The following is a 12,394-nucleotide window of genomic DNA, read 5'->3' as shown; positions in this document are numbered from 1 at the left end:
TCCCCACCCCTCAGGGCACCCTGGGTGATATGGCCCCAGAACCCCACGCCCTTCCAGACGTCTCTTTCCTGCCAAAAGTTGCCCAGGAGGCTTTTGTTTTGTTTTGTTTTGTTTTGTTTGTTTGAGACAGAGTTTCACTCTTGTTACCCAGGCTGGAGTGCAATGGCGCAATCTCGGCTCACCGCAACCTCCGCCTCCTGGGTTCAGGCAATTCTCCTGCCTCAACCTCCTGAGTAGCTGGGATTACAGGCATGCACCACCATGCCCAGCTGATTTTTTGTAGTTTTAGTGGAGACGGGGTTTCACCGTGTTGACCAGGATGGTCTCGATCTCTTGACCTCGTGATCCACCCGCCTCAGCCTCCCAAAGTGCTGGGATTACAGGCGTGAGCCACCGTGCCCGGCCAGGCTTTTTTTTTTTTTCTTTTTTTTGAGATGGAGTCTTGCTCTGCCACCCAAGCTGGAGCGCAGTGGCAAAATCCCTGCTCACTGCAACCTCCACCTGCCTGGTTCAAGTGATTATCATGCCTCAGCCTCCTGAGTATCTGGGACTGCAGGTGCCCGCCACCACGCTCAGCTAATTTTTGCATTTTTAGTAGACAGGGTTTCACGATGTTGGCCAGGCAGGTCTTGAACTCCTGACCTCAAGTGATCCCCTCACCTCAGCCTCCCAAAATGCTGGGATTACAGGTGTGAGCCACGGCTCCCGGCCTGCCAAGAGGCTCTTCTAAACCTGAGACGCCCCTCTCTTCCACCAAGTCCCTAAAGAATCAACGCCCTGGACCAGGCATGGCCAGGCTGGTGTGAAGCCCCCACCCCCTCATCCCCATTGCTTTGGGGACTCCCTAGCAACAGAACTCAGAATCCTGGGGCTGGGGGGCTGGGGGGCGGGGCCGGGCCGGTTGCTAGGGCGTGGTCCTGTGAGGCCTCTCCCCACAGCAGCCCAGAGGTCTGGGGAGGCGACATGTTGGGCTCTGGGATCCCTGCGCTGGGCCTGCTCCTGCTGCTTCAGGGCTCGGCAGGTGAGGCCGGGAACAGAGGAGGGCTCTGAGGAGGGCACCCGGCCCCACACAGCCCAACACTGCCCTTTCTCTCACAGACGGGAATGGAATCCAGGGATTCTTCTATCCATGGAGTGAGCAGTGGATGAAATCCTGGGTCTGAGGGAGAAGAGCCCAGATTGGACCCCTGGGTCTGAGGGAGGAGGGGCTGGGGGCCTGGACTCCTGGGTCTGGGGGAGGAGGGGCTTTGGGCCTGGACCAGAGGGTCTGAAGGAGGAGGGGCTGGGGGCCTGGACTCCTGGGTCTGAGGGAGGAGGGACTGGGGGCCTTGGACCCCTGGGTCTGAGGGAGGAGCGGCTGGGGGCCTGGACTCCTGGGTCTGAGGGAGGAGGGCCTGGGCCTGGACCCCTGGGTCTGAAGGAGGAGGGCCTGGGCCTGGACCCCTGGGTCTGAGGGAGGAGGGACTGGGGCCTGGACTCCTGGTCTGAGGGAGGAGGAGCTGGGCCTGGATCCGTGGGGTCTGAGGGAGGAGGGGCTGGGCCTGGACCCCTGAGTCCTGCACGGAGTAAGCACCAGGAAGGCAGCCTGGGAGCGTGGCCTTGGCATCCCGTGTCTGAGGCCTTTGAGGCGGGGCGCTGTGAAGAAGCCAGCCACTGGTGGTTGGTCCCCAGGCTGTGAGGGTGATGTGTGGGACCGGGAGAGCTGTGGGGGCCAGGCGGCCATCGACAGCCCCAACCTCTGCCTGCGCCTACGGTGCTGCTATCGCGATGGGGTCTGCTACCACCAGCGTCCAGATGGTGAGGGCCCCGGGTCCCAGCTCCCGGGGGGGTGGGTCTGGTGCAGAAGCCCCGGGTCTTAACCCTGCCTCCCTTGTCCAGAAAACATGCGGAGGAAGCACATGTGGGCGCTGGGCTGGACGTGTGGCGGCCTCCTCTTCTTGAGCTGCGGCGTCTGCTTGTTCTGGTGAGTGGGCCTGGGCTGGGGTGGGTGCCTGCATCCCCAGGGATCCAGGGGGGCTGCGGGGGCTGAGCGGTTTGCTCTCTCTGCAGGTGGGCCAGGCGCCGGGACCTGCTGCACACTCCCAGCTTCCTGGCGGGTAACTGCGACCTATCCCGGAGGGTCTCGCTGCTCTCCAAGGAACGAGGGAGCAAGAAGACATCCAGCTCCATGGTCAAATCGGGCAAGGACACGGAGGGGGGCACCGAGGGGGAAGGGACAGAAGAGGGAGAGGAGACGGAGGGCGTGGAAGACGAAGATTAGGGGTGTCCCCAGGGAAGCACTCAATACAGATATGGTGTGTGGACGCGTGGTCTCTTCTCGGAGAGCTGTGGGGAGCAGAGGCATGGTGCACACAGAGGTGGGGGTACAGGTGGAGGCTGCAGGGGGCTTGGGGATGGGAGCTCAGGGGGCACAGGCTGTGCATGGGGGTGTGAGCTGAGGGGGACCCTGGAATGAGAGAGGTCTGGGAGGTAAGTGGAGGGGATCTGAGATGAAGGAGAGCTGGGCTCACGGGGGCCCTGGACTGGCGGGGCAGAGGTGTGCACGGGCTGGAAGGAGGGTCTGAAATGGGGTGACTGGGGGCATGTGGGGATGGCGGGGGCTAAGGGGTGCCTGGACTGGCGGGGAGGGGCATGGCACAGCTGGGGAAATATCCCCCTCAGTCTCCTGCCACATGAAGTGCCCCTGAACCCACCCTGGATGCACCTAGATGACCATGGGCGGCTCTCAACCAGTAACTGAGCTTGGCGAGGCAAGGGGTGGGGGTTCCGGGTACAAGGCGCCTTCTTGAAGGGCAGGGGCCTCCCCCATGGACAACAAAGCCAGCTCCCAGCTCCTAGTGGCCAGGGGCAATTTTCTTGGAGGGCGCTGCGGTCCAGGACTCACCCTACCCATCCCTCCATCTCCCTGCACCAAGTTACCCTTCAAAAGTGTTTCCCCAATAAACATCTCACAAATCCAATTTGCCTCTGTGTCTGTTTCTCGGAGAATCCAAACACACCCAGGGAGGTCTGGGTAGAGTAGAGGGGTCTGGGCTGAGAGCCTTACCCCCACCCCCTCCCGGGTCCCCTCTGAGAAGAGGCAGCATAAGCCTGGGTGCCTATATCCCCAGGGCTCCCGGGCTCCCCAGGGCAGGGGCCGCCTCACCTCGGGTGTGGCCAGGCCCACCTGGGCCCTAGAAGGAAGCAGGCCATCTCGTCTCCATTCCCACCCCAGCAGGTTCCTCTCCGAGACAGACAGGCAGTGCTGAGGTGAATCTGTTTTTTATCCAGGTGAGGAGGGAGGTGGGCAGGGGGTGTCCTGCTGGCCGCCGATGTAGGGGCAGCTGCACATCTCATTCTGGTCCTGACAGCTGGGGCCGAGGGGTTGCTGCGGGAGTGAGGGTGGAGTGAGTGACTGCTCAGGAACCCCTCCTGTCCCTGTGTTCGGGGTGCACCACCCAGCAGCCTGGGGGGGCAGAGGCAGGGAACCCCTTCCACCTGCCCTTGCTTCTTCGTCCCTGCATGCCCTTATTTACTGAGTGTGTGCATAAGTGTGTGCCTTTTACCCACTGGAATCCATGGGTAGAAGACAGGGAATGTGAGCCAGGGACAGGCAGAGGGGGAGGCGCAGAAGGAGAGAGAGGGAGAGGCAGAAAAGAGGGGGAGACGCAGAAGACAGGGGGAGACACAGAAGAAGGGGAGACATGGAGATTCAGAAGGGGAAGGACAGAGGCACAGAGACAAAGAAAGAGACCTGGGAGACAGAGTCTCAGAGACGAAGAGGGAGAGAGGGAGAAAGGCAGACACAGAGAAGACAGAGGGAGGCTGGGCACTGTGGCCCTCATTTCGGACCCTCACTTTAGCACTTTGGCTGCAGGCAGGAGGATCACTTGAGCCCAGGAGTTTGACACCAGCCTGGGTAACATAGGGAGACCCTGTCTCTCGTACCTGTAGCTCCAGCTTCTTGTGAGGCTGAGGTGGGAGGATGGCTGGAGTCCAGGAGATCGAGACTGCAGTGAGCCATGATTGCACCACTGCACTCCAGCCTGGACGACAGAGCGATGGGGATGGCTCCGCTCTGCTGCTCATGGTGGTCTTGGAGGTTCTGGGGGCTACCAGAGCTAGAAATCCGTGTGTCCCTCTGCTAAAATGCAGGTTCTCTGTCCTTCCTGTGCCAGACATTGCTCACCCTCCCCAGTAAGGGGGAGTCCTGGGTCTGAACAGGCTCATTTTCCCTGTAAGTGGGGCCTTTGTTCAAGTCAGCGTGGTCTGAGTCTTTGGTGGAGCCTCCAAGAGTGGAGGCCTGTGCAGCTGTGTTAGACGTTTGAGCTACGTAAAGGATTTTCTTTTTATTTTTTTGAGATGGAGTCTCGCTCTGTTGCCCAAGCTGGAGTGCAGTGGTGTGATCTTGGTTCACTGCAACTTCCGTCTCCCAGGTCCAAGTGATTCTCCTGCCTCAGCCTCCGGAGTAACTGGGATTATAGGTATCCACCACCATACCCAGTTAAATTTTGTCTTTTTAGTGGAGATGGGATTTTGCCACATTTGCCAGGTTTGTCTCGAATTCCTGACCTCAGGTTATCCACCTGCCTCAGTCTCCCAAAGTGCTGGGATTACCACTGTGCCTGGCCTCATAAAGGATTTTCTTTTTTTCTTCCTTTTTTTTGAGACGGGTCTCGTTCTGTCGCCCAGTGGCGTGACCTTGGCTCATTGCAACCTTCGCTTCCCAGGTTCAAGCAATTCTCCCACCTCGGTCTCCCAAAGTGCTGGGATTACGGGTGTGAGCCACCGTGCTCAGCCAGGATTTTCAAAGGTGAGAGTGACTGCAGGTGCTTACTGTTGCATTCCATGCCAAGCTCCATGTCAGCTCACGCTTCGCCTGAGCAAGCGGTTATTCATGCTCTTTTACCCTATCCCCTGAACTGAACCATGGCACGTAGAGTATGATTGGGGCGACTATTTCTTCAAATCTCACTAAGAATAATACATAACTGGTAACATTCTGGATGCATAGGAGAAAAGTTAATTCTTTACCTACACAGAATGTCCTAGGAAAGGAAGGTTTAATTCTTTTACCAAACCCCTATTTGAGAGATGGATTCAGTCACCCATCCATCCATATTCCAATAAATACATTCATCCACTCATCTGTGTACCCGTCAATCAGCCCCAACGATCCATCCAACCTCCCATTCACCCATCTACCTATCCAGAGCATGCACAGAGGCTGGGCAAACCCCGACTGTCTATGGATAATCCTATGGAGCAGCCAAGGCCCCTGCCCCAAGGAGTTCCTAGGTGTAACTGCAAGGTGAGGTGTCCCAGGGCGGTGACACAGGTACCCTCATTCCTTCTGTTCACTAGGAGTCTCTGAGGCCTCCCCCAGCACCATGCTGCATGGTGAGGCCGAGGACACAGAGAAATATCAGGCAAGGCTCCCTCCCAAGCCATATCCATTCATGGTTCATCCACCAATCCAACACCTACCCACATCTACCCACAAAACAACCCATCCATCCATCAATTCAATCACATCTCTGCATCAACCAACCCATTCATTCACCCATCCACCCACCCCCATCTGTCCATTCACCCATCCATCCATCAAACAATTCATCCATCCATCCACCCATACATCTACCCATCCACCCCCCACCCATCTACCCATTCACCCATCCATCTATCCATTCACCTATCCATCCATCAAACAATTCATCCATCCATCCACCCATCCACCTACCCATCCACCCATCCATCTACCCATCCACCCACTCACCCATCTACCCATCCATCTACCCATCTAACCATCTACCCATCCACCCACCCACCCATCTACCCATCCACCCACCCACCCATCCATCTATCCATTCACCCATCCATCAAACAATTCATCCATCCATCCACCCATCCACCCACCCACCCATCTACCCATTCACCCATTCATCCACACATCCATCTATCCATTCACCCATCCATCCATCAAACAATTCATCCATCGTCCACCCATCCATCTACCCATCTACCCATCCACCCACCCACTCATCTACCCATCCACCCATCCATCCACCCATCCAGCCATCAATTCTTCCGTCCATTTATCCATCCATCCTTCCACCTTCCTACCCAACCACCAACCTTTCCTGATTTCACCCTTTTTGCTGGGCAATGCTAGGAACAAGGGCACCAGGAATCTAGGTCTTACCCTCAAGGCACTCCCCGTCAGGTGGGAGAGACTGTACCAACACAGACCCAGCAGACGGCCATACACGCAGCAAGAGGAGTCACTCAGACAATATGAAGATCCAGAGAAAGCCAGAGAAATTGAGTTGGATCTTAAACATGTGAGAAGTTTTCTAGGTGGAGTGGAGACAGCCAAGGGCACTCCTCATATAGAGAAGAGCAGGAACAGGGACCAACTGGCCATCTGTAGACTGAGAGACATCATTACTGCAGAGAGGCAGGAGAAATGGGGACAAAATATGGGGGCTCCAGAGCCCAGTGGGTGCTTCAGTTTAACCAAAGGTGAAGAGGGAGCCACAGCAGGTCTTTGAGCAGAGGCAGCAAGCTGGAGAGGTGTGTTTAGGAAAGAGAAGGTAGAGGGGAAAGGGGAGTGAATGTGTGGTGGCTTCACTTCTTCTGCCACGGTTGGTCCTTCTTACTCCTCCTCTCCTAGGACTACAGGTCAGGAGAATCCCAGATCCTCCACCTCCGTGTTGTGTGGCTTTGGGCAAAAGTGGCGCCTCTCTGTGCTTCAGTTTCCTCCATTGCAGAATGGAGATGGTAATAGTAGTGACCTCAGAGACCCAGTTACATCGAGAGGATTAAACGGGGGGGCCAGGCTGCATGGCTCACACCTGTAATCCCAGCACTTTGGGAGGCCAAGGAGAGCAGATCCCATAAGCTCAGGAGTTTGAGACCAGCCTGGCCAACATGGGAAAACCCCGTCTCTACTAAAAATACAAAAATTAGCCCGGCAAGGTGGTGCACGCCTATAGTCCCAGCTACTTGGGAGGCTGAGGTGGGAGGATTGCTTGAGCCTAGGAGGTCGAGGCTGTGGTGAGCCAAAATCACGCCACTGCTCTCCAGCCTGGGTGACAGTGAGAGACCCTGTCTCAAAACAACCCCAAACGACAACAACCAAACCAAACCAAAACGAAACCAAAAAAAAAAAAAAAAAGGAGCGGGGCGCGGGGGGGCGGCCTGGTGCACCTGGAGGCTGGAGCGAGTGTGGATCTCCCCGTGGGGGGCCTGTGACTCGGCCGCCACACTTCCCACCTCACCTCCAGGGCAGGGTCTCACAGCCTCCCCCACGTCTGCACCTGTGCCCGCTGTCTGCGGTTCTCGGCCAGTCTCCCCATCTGGTGTCCACCCGCGCTGGGACTCTACAACCCCATGGCCGCTCTCCGTCTCAATCTGTCTAACGCTCCCCGTCTGTCTCCATTCCCCACGTCCCTCCCTCAGGCCCTGCGTTTCCCCCGCCGCCCCGCCCGCCTGCCCCTCACCTGGGCCTCATTCGCTGCCCCCGCCCGCCGCCCCGGGCCCGGCCTCGAGCGTGGCGAGCTGCAGGCGCACGCGGCGGGAGCCGGCGGCGGGCGGCGGGGGCGCCCGGGTGGCTCGGCGCGCTCTCCGGGAGCCGGGCGTGGGGCGCGAGCCGGCGGCGGCGGGCGCCGACCAGCGGCGGGAGAGCTTGCGCGCCAGGCGGGCGAGCGCCGAGGGCCGCAGGCCGTAGTCGCGCTCCAGCTCCTGGCGCGAGATCTCGATGTTGCCCGTGTACCAGAGGATCCAGCCCAGCAGGCTCAGGAACACCAGCAGCGCGCCCGAGTAGATAAGCAGGTCCCCGAAGTCGCGGCCGCGCACCTGCAGCTGCGCGAACACGCCGGTCAGCAGCGCCGCCATGCCCGCCACGTCCAGCGCCACGGCCAACAGCAGCGCCATCCGGCAGCGGCCCAGGCCGGTCGCGGGTGCGGGCGCAGCTGCTGGCGCGGACGGTGCACTCGGCGGGGGCCCCTGCGAGGCGCACACCGCTGCCGCAGCCGCCATGGCCCTGTACCGCCGCCGCTGGCGCCCGGAGAGAGCGTTCCGGGGTGCGGCCCGGCCTGGGGCGGGGTCAGGGGACTGCGCCAGGTGTGCCAAGTTCCCGCCTGGTCACCTGAGCTGGGCTGGGCGCGAACCGACCGGGCTGGGCGCGAACCGACCCGGCCGGGGTTGCCTCGGCCTTGGTTTCCGGGCACGGACTGTTGCTCAGAGGCCTGCGCTGGGGTAGCCAGGCGCACAGCCACGGGTGGTTCAGGGCCCGTGCCACCCAGGGAGGTCACACATGGCCAAAAATCAGGGCATTTTAGTGGTGGCAGCATGGGACACTCGGAGCCGGGCGTGGCGTTGTTTCTGCTCAGTGTCCGCCTCCCGGAGCCTTGTGCAGATCTGACAAGGCCCCTAGACCTCAAGGGTATCTGGGACGCAAAAACCAGTAGTCGGGGTGGTCTAAGGGGGGAAGCTCGCGGTGGGGGTTCACTCCGCGCGTATCTTCTGGGGTCTCCTGTGTGCCCAGCGAATGAAGCCAAGGGCACAAAGAAGGACCCAATCAGGTACAGAGCGCACCCGTGGAGGAGGCTGCGTAAACCCCGACTGTCTATGGATAGTCCTACGGATCAGAAGAGGGCCCTGCCCCAAGGAGTTCCCGGGTGGAACGGCAAGTTAAGGCGCCCTGGGGAGGTGACACAAGCACTCTCAGTCGTTTTGTTTAGTAGGAGTCTCTGAGGCCTCCCCAGTGCCATGCCGCGTGGGTGAGGCCGAGGACACAGAGAAATATCAGGCAAAGCTCCTGCCCTTTAGGGTAGCCCTGACAGCGGATCATAACCTCCCAGGGAGCTGATGGGTTTTGACAGGCACACTGCAGGCTGGAGCCACAGGTGGAGGGCAGGGAAGAGGACGGGCGAATCTGTGGAATCCCTAAAGGGAGCCAAGAGCAGCCACATGCAAATCTCTCTCCCTCCAAATAACTCTCCCTTAGAGAGCATCGCGCTCCCCTGGGCTGGCAGTCTGCGAGAAGTTTCCGTGTAGGTTCTCGCCAGGCTTGAACAGTTTAAGGGTTTATTTAAAGAAAACTCTGGGGAGGGCGAACTGCAAGGGGGCTGCCGAGATTAGCCGAGGGATTCCGAATGAAGACGGAGTGTTTCCGAAGAGGCACACCTCTCCGAAGAGCGTTTCCGGATGGTTCCGAAAGTACCCGAGCGGGCCTCGGCGCCTTCATCGGCCGTCACCGCTTGGGCTTACGAAGACCGGAAATATCGTGTCGGGGCTAGGCTTACATAGGTCTCGCATTCACAAGTTCATTCATAAAACAAAAGTTTATTGAGCGTCCATCATATGCCAATTACAGTGACAAGCGCTGGGAGAGCAATACCGGAGAGACAACGGGTAGGAATGGGTCCCGGGACTTCTCGAATTGGAGCCATTAGGAAATCCAGCCGTGGAGTTCCGAAAACTTCCGGACATTCTGTCGGTCCTTTAACCAGAGTTCCGAGTATTCCCGAGCGTTGAGCGTTTGGTCGGCGGAAGTAGCCGAACATCCTGGAGCCGCCTCGGAGGCGGGGACCGACGACCCCTGTGGCGCCCGCCCAGAGAGGAAGCGGAAATGCGTATCCGCTATTAAAGTCGTCGCCCCGCCCCTTGCCCGCCTCTTTCCGCCTCAGGTCGGCGCCGCGAGAGGAGGTGAGGGTGCGCTCTTCCCCTGCCCGGCGTGGCCGCCATCTCGCGCCCGCCGCCCACTCTCCCCTGCCTGCTTTCTCCCCTTGGGCCTCAAGAGCCCTTGGCGGATCCCCATCCCCGCCAACTGAAGTCGTTGTGGATTCTCAGGTTATTTTCCCCTCACCTTCATTGCCCGCAGTTAGTCTCGGCTGTCTGAGTTCGCGCCCGCCGCCTTAGGTCACTCAGTCCCGCCTGTCAGAGTTCCAGGTCGCCGTCTGCCCTGAAGTGTCTCCCATTCACCCAGGTTCCCAGTCGCTCTCTTCCTTTGCTGTCCGAACGGGGCCCGGGGCCCAACCGCGGTTTAGTTCTCCGTGTCTGACGCCTTCCACGTGCCTGTTTCCCCGCAGCCGCCGCCATGTCTGCGCATCTGCAATGGATGGTCGTGCGGAACTGCTCCAGTTTCCTGATCAAGAGGAACAAGCAGACCTACAGCACCGTAAGTGGGGCCCAGATGCGTGGCTCCTGCGGGAGGAGGGTCCTGGGTCCTGCCTCGGTCGGAGGGCGGGACCTTCGCGGGCCTCCGTGTCTTCACCATGCCCTGTGCCGCCTGCTTCCCAGGAGCCCAATAACTTGAAGGCCCGCAACTCCTTCCGCTACAACGGGCTGATTCACCGCAAGACTGTGGGCGTGGAGCCGGCAGCCGACGGCAAAGGTGTTGTGGTGGTCATGAAGCGGAGATCCGGTGAGTTTTAACTGGCTTGGGCGAGAGTGGACCCCTTCCTGGGGCAAGAGCTGTGATTTTTTACTCTCAGGCGGGAATAGTGACACTGCCACCGCGGCGAGCATCCCTGGCGCCAGGATGTCGGCCTGGGAACTGACTTCCCTCTCCGCCGACTTGCCAGCTCTGGGAGCCGCCCGCGTCTAGCCGGCGTCCTCACTTGTAAAGTGTTGAAACGAAAAAGGACCTGAACTTCCCCGGTGGTTGTTGAGAGTTGAGGGACAGGGTTGCCGTTTTCAGATGAAATCCTCAAAGCAAGTCAGGGTGGGGATGGAAGGCTTCATCTCACAGGTGGGAAAATTGAGGCACAACAGGAGAGGGGCCCTCGCTGCCACACTTAGCAAGCTGGCTTGGTCGCAGTCATTCGACTCCCATTCTGCCTGTGTAGGTTGGAGAAGAGGTCCGGAGGACCCCGCCCTATACACTGTGCTGTCAGGCACAGGCCTTTTTTGGGATTCCTTGAGTTCGTGTGAGGGGGGGGTTTCTGATGGAGGAGTCCAGCTTCGCTTGTGTTCTTGGCGAAGGCTGTGTTTTGTTTTTTTAGAGTGAGTTTTTCTCAGGTCCCTGATTGGAACTGCTTCAGAGCCAAAGGCCCTTTCATTCAATGGGAGCAACAAACACAGCCTGCTGGCTAGTGGTCCTCCTGTCTCAGGGATGCACAGTCCAGGGAGCAGCCAATTGCTTGCACCTGGAGACCCCTTTCTGGGGCATCCTGAAAGCACTTGAATTGGCAAATAACAGGTGGCCCTTCCTAGAGTAAGGGACTGGATGGAGTGTGGGGTAAACCCTGCTCTGGGGTCAAGCCCCTCTCAGCCAATGAGCTGATGTTTAACCACTGCTGTGGTGATGGGTCTGGGCTTCTTGGGAAGCTGCTCATACCCATTACCAGGAGCTTGGGCTCTGGCTGGACCTGGACCAGACCCTGACTGAAGCGGCAACTTCCTGGCATGGGTAAGGGGTGTTTTTGTGGTGGACAGAATTGGGCTATGAGTGTGACAGAAGCCGTCTCCTCAGTACTCTGATGATGAGCGAGCTTCTGTTAAATGGACAGGTGGGGAGACAGCTACCTGCCGGCCTGCCCAGGCGTCCACCATCGGCCCAGGGTGCTCATCTTCTCAGTGTGAGACTGTGTCTACACCTGTGAGGTGCCCTTAAGGTACAGGTTAGGTTGACTGACCCCAGGACCTCCCTCATTCTCAACCAGGCCAGCGGAAGCCTGCTACCTCCTACGTGCGGACCACCATCAACAAGAATGCTCGCGCCACGCTCAGCAGCATCAGACACATGATACGCAAGAACAAGTACCGGCCCGACCTGCGCATGGTGAGCCGGGGTTGGGGGTCAGGCTAGGGGAGGCTGGCCAGTGCTGTGGGGAAGGGCCTCCCACTTCTGGTTGCATAATGGGCTGGGGAGGGATGGATTCTTGCTTTCAGCCTATTCCCCCCACCCCCAGCATGGGCCTGGGGGTGGCTTGTGGTGTGTGAGCTGAGCCTTGCTCTGCCCTCCCCGCCCCCTAGGCAGCTATCCGCAGGGCTAGCGCCATCCTGCGCAGCCAGAAGCCTGTGATGGTGAAGAGGAAGCGGACCCGCCCCACCAAGAGCTCCTGAGCCCCCTGCTCTCAAAGCAATAAAGTCAGCTGGCCTTCTCACCTGCCTTGACTGTGCCTCCCTTTTTGAAGAGTTTTGGGGAGCTCTGGCCTTGTGTGTTGTCATTCAGGCCATGTCATCAAAACATGCATGTCAGCTTGTCCATCTAGAGGTGATGTGATAGCTAGCCATGCAGGAGGGGTCGGGTAGCTGTCTCAGCACTGATGGGGGTGAGAGTCACTGTTTCACAGAAAAAGCTTGCTGACCTGTGATCTAGACCTACGGTCCCATTGTGAGGTGGTCTGAAGACGCCCAGCTGGGGTTGTGGCTTCCATTCAGAAAAAAGGCCTTTTCTAGCCCAGAA

At 58.9% G+C, this 12,394-nt stretch overlaps 3 protein-coding genes across 4 annotated transcripts; 2 read left to right on the top strand and 1 right to left on the bottom strand.

Annotated features, from left to right (window-relative positions):
- Nucleotides 1-634: 634 nt before the first annotated feature.
- TMEM190 (transmembrane protein 190) lies at nucleotides 635-2,303 on the top strand. Its single transcript, XM_032263202.1, has 5 exons — nucleotides 635-1,021; nucleotides 1,099-1,134; nucleotides 1,672-1,797; nucleotides 1,879-1,963; nucleotides 2,050-2,303. Exons 1-5 carry the CDS (start codon nucleotides 964-966, stop codon nucleotides 2,258-2,260), a joined length of 516 nt encoding a protein of 171 aa, XP_032119093.1. The 5' UTR covers nucleotides 635-963; the 3' UTR covers nucleotides 2,261-2,303.
- Nucleotides 2,304-3,242: 939 nt separating this feature from the next.
- TMEM238 (transmembrane protein 238) lies at nucleotides 3,243-8,223 on the bottom strand. Of its 2 annotated transcripts, none has more exons than XM_032263195.1 (2): nucleotides 7,482-8,223; nucleotides 3,243-3,367 (listed from the first exon to the last, which is right to left on the bottom strand). In XM_032263195.1, the coding sequence occupies exon 1, from the start codon at nucleotides 8,017-8,019 to the stop codon at nucleotides 7,489-7,491; it is 531 nt and encodes a 176-aa protein (XP_032119086.1). In that variant the 5' UTR covers nucleotides 8,020-8,223; the 3' UTR covers nucleotides 3,243-3,367; nucleotides 7,482-7,488. The 2 variants fall into 2 exon arrangements, with proteins under 2 accessions (XP_032119086.1, XP_032119087.1); XM_032263196.1 differs by lacking the exon at nucleotides 3,243-3,367 and adding an exon at nucleotides 6,041-6,410.
- Nucleotides 8,223-12,096, top strand: RPL28 (ribosomal protein L28). The gene is made up of 5 exons (XM_032263197.1): nucleotides 8,223-9,690; nucleotides 10,074-10,162; nucleotides 10,285-10,408; nucleotides 11,649-11,767; nucleotides 11,962-12,096. Exons 2-5 carry the CDS (start codon nucleotides 10,082-10,084, stop codon nucleotides 12,049-12,051), a joined length of 414 nt encoding a protein of 137 aa, XP_032119088.1. The 5' UTR covers nucleotides 8,223-9,690; nucleotides 10,074-10,081; the 3' UTR covers nucleotides 12,052-12,096.
- Nucleotides 12,097-12,394: the final 298 nt, after the last annotated feature.

Source organism: Sapajus apella, unplaced genomic scaffold (assembly GCF_009761245.1).
Source record: "Sapajus apella isolate SASKATOON/1434 unplaced genomic scaffold, GSC_monkey_1.0 scaffold135, whole genome shotgun sequence".
Classification (NCBI taxonomy): Eukaryota; Metazoa; Chordata; class Mammalia; order Primates; family Cebidae; genus Sapajus; species Sapajus apella.
The sequence above is the reverse complement of the archived record's forward strand: the minus strand, read 5'-3'. Positions and strand labels throughout refer to the sequence as shown.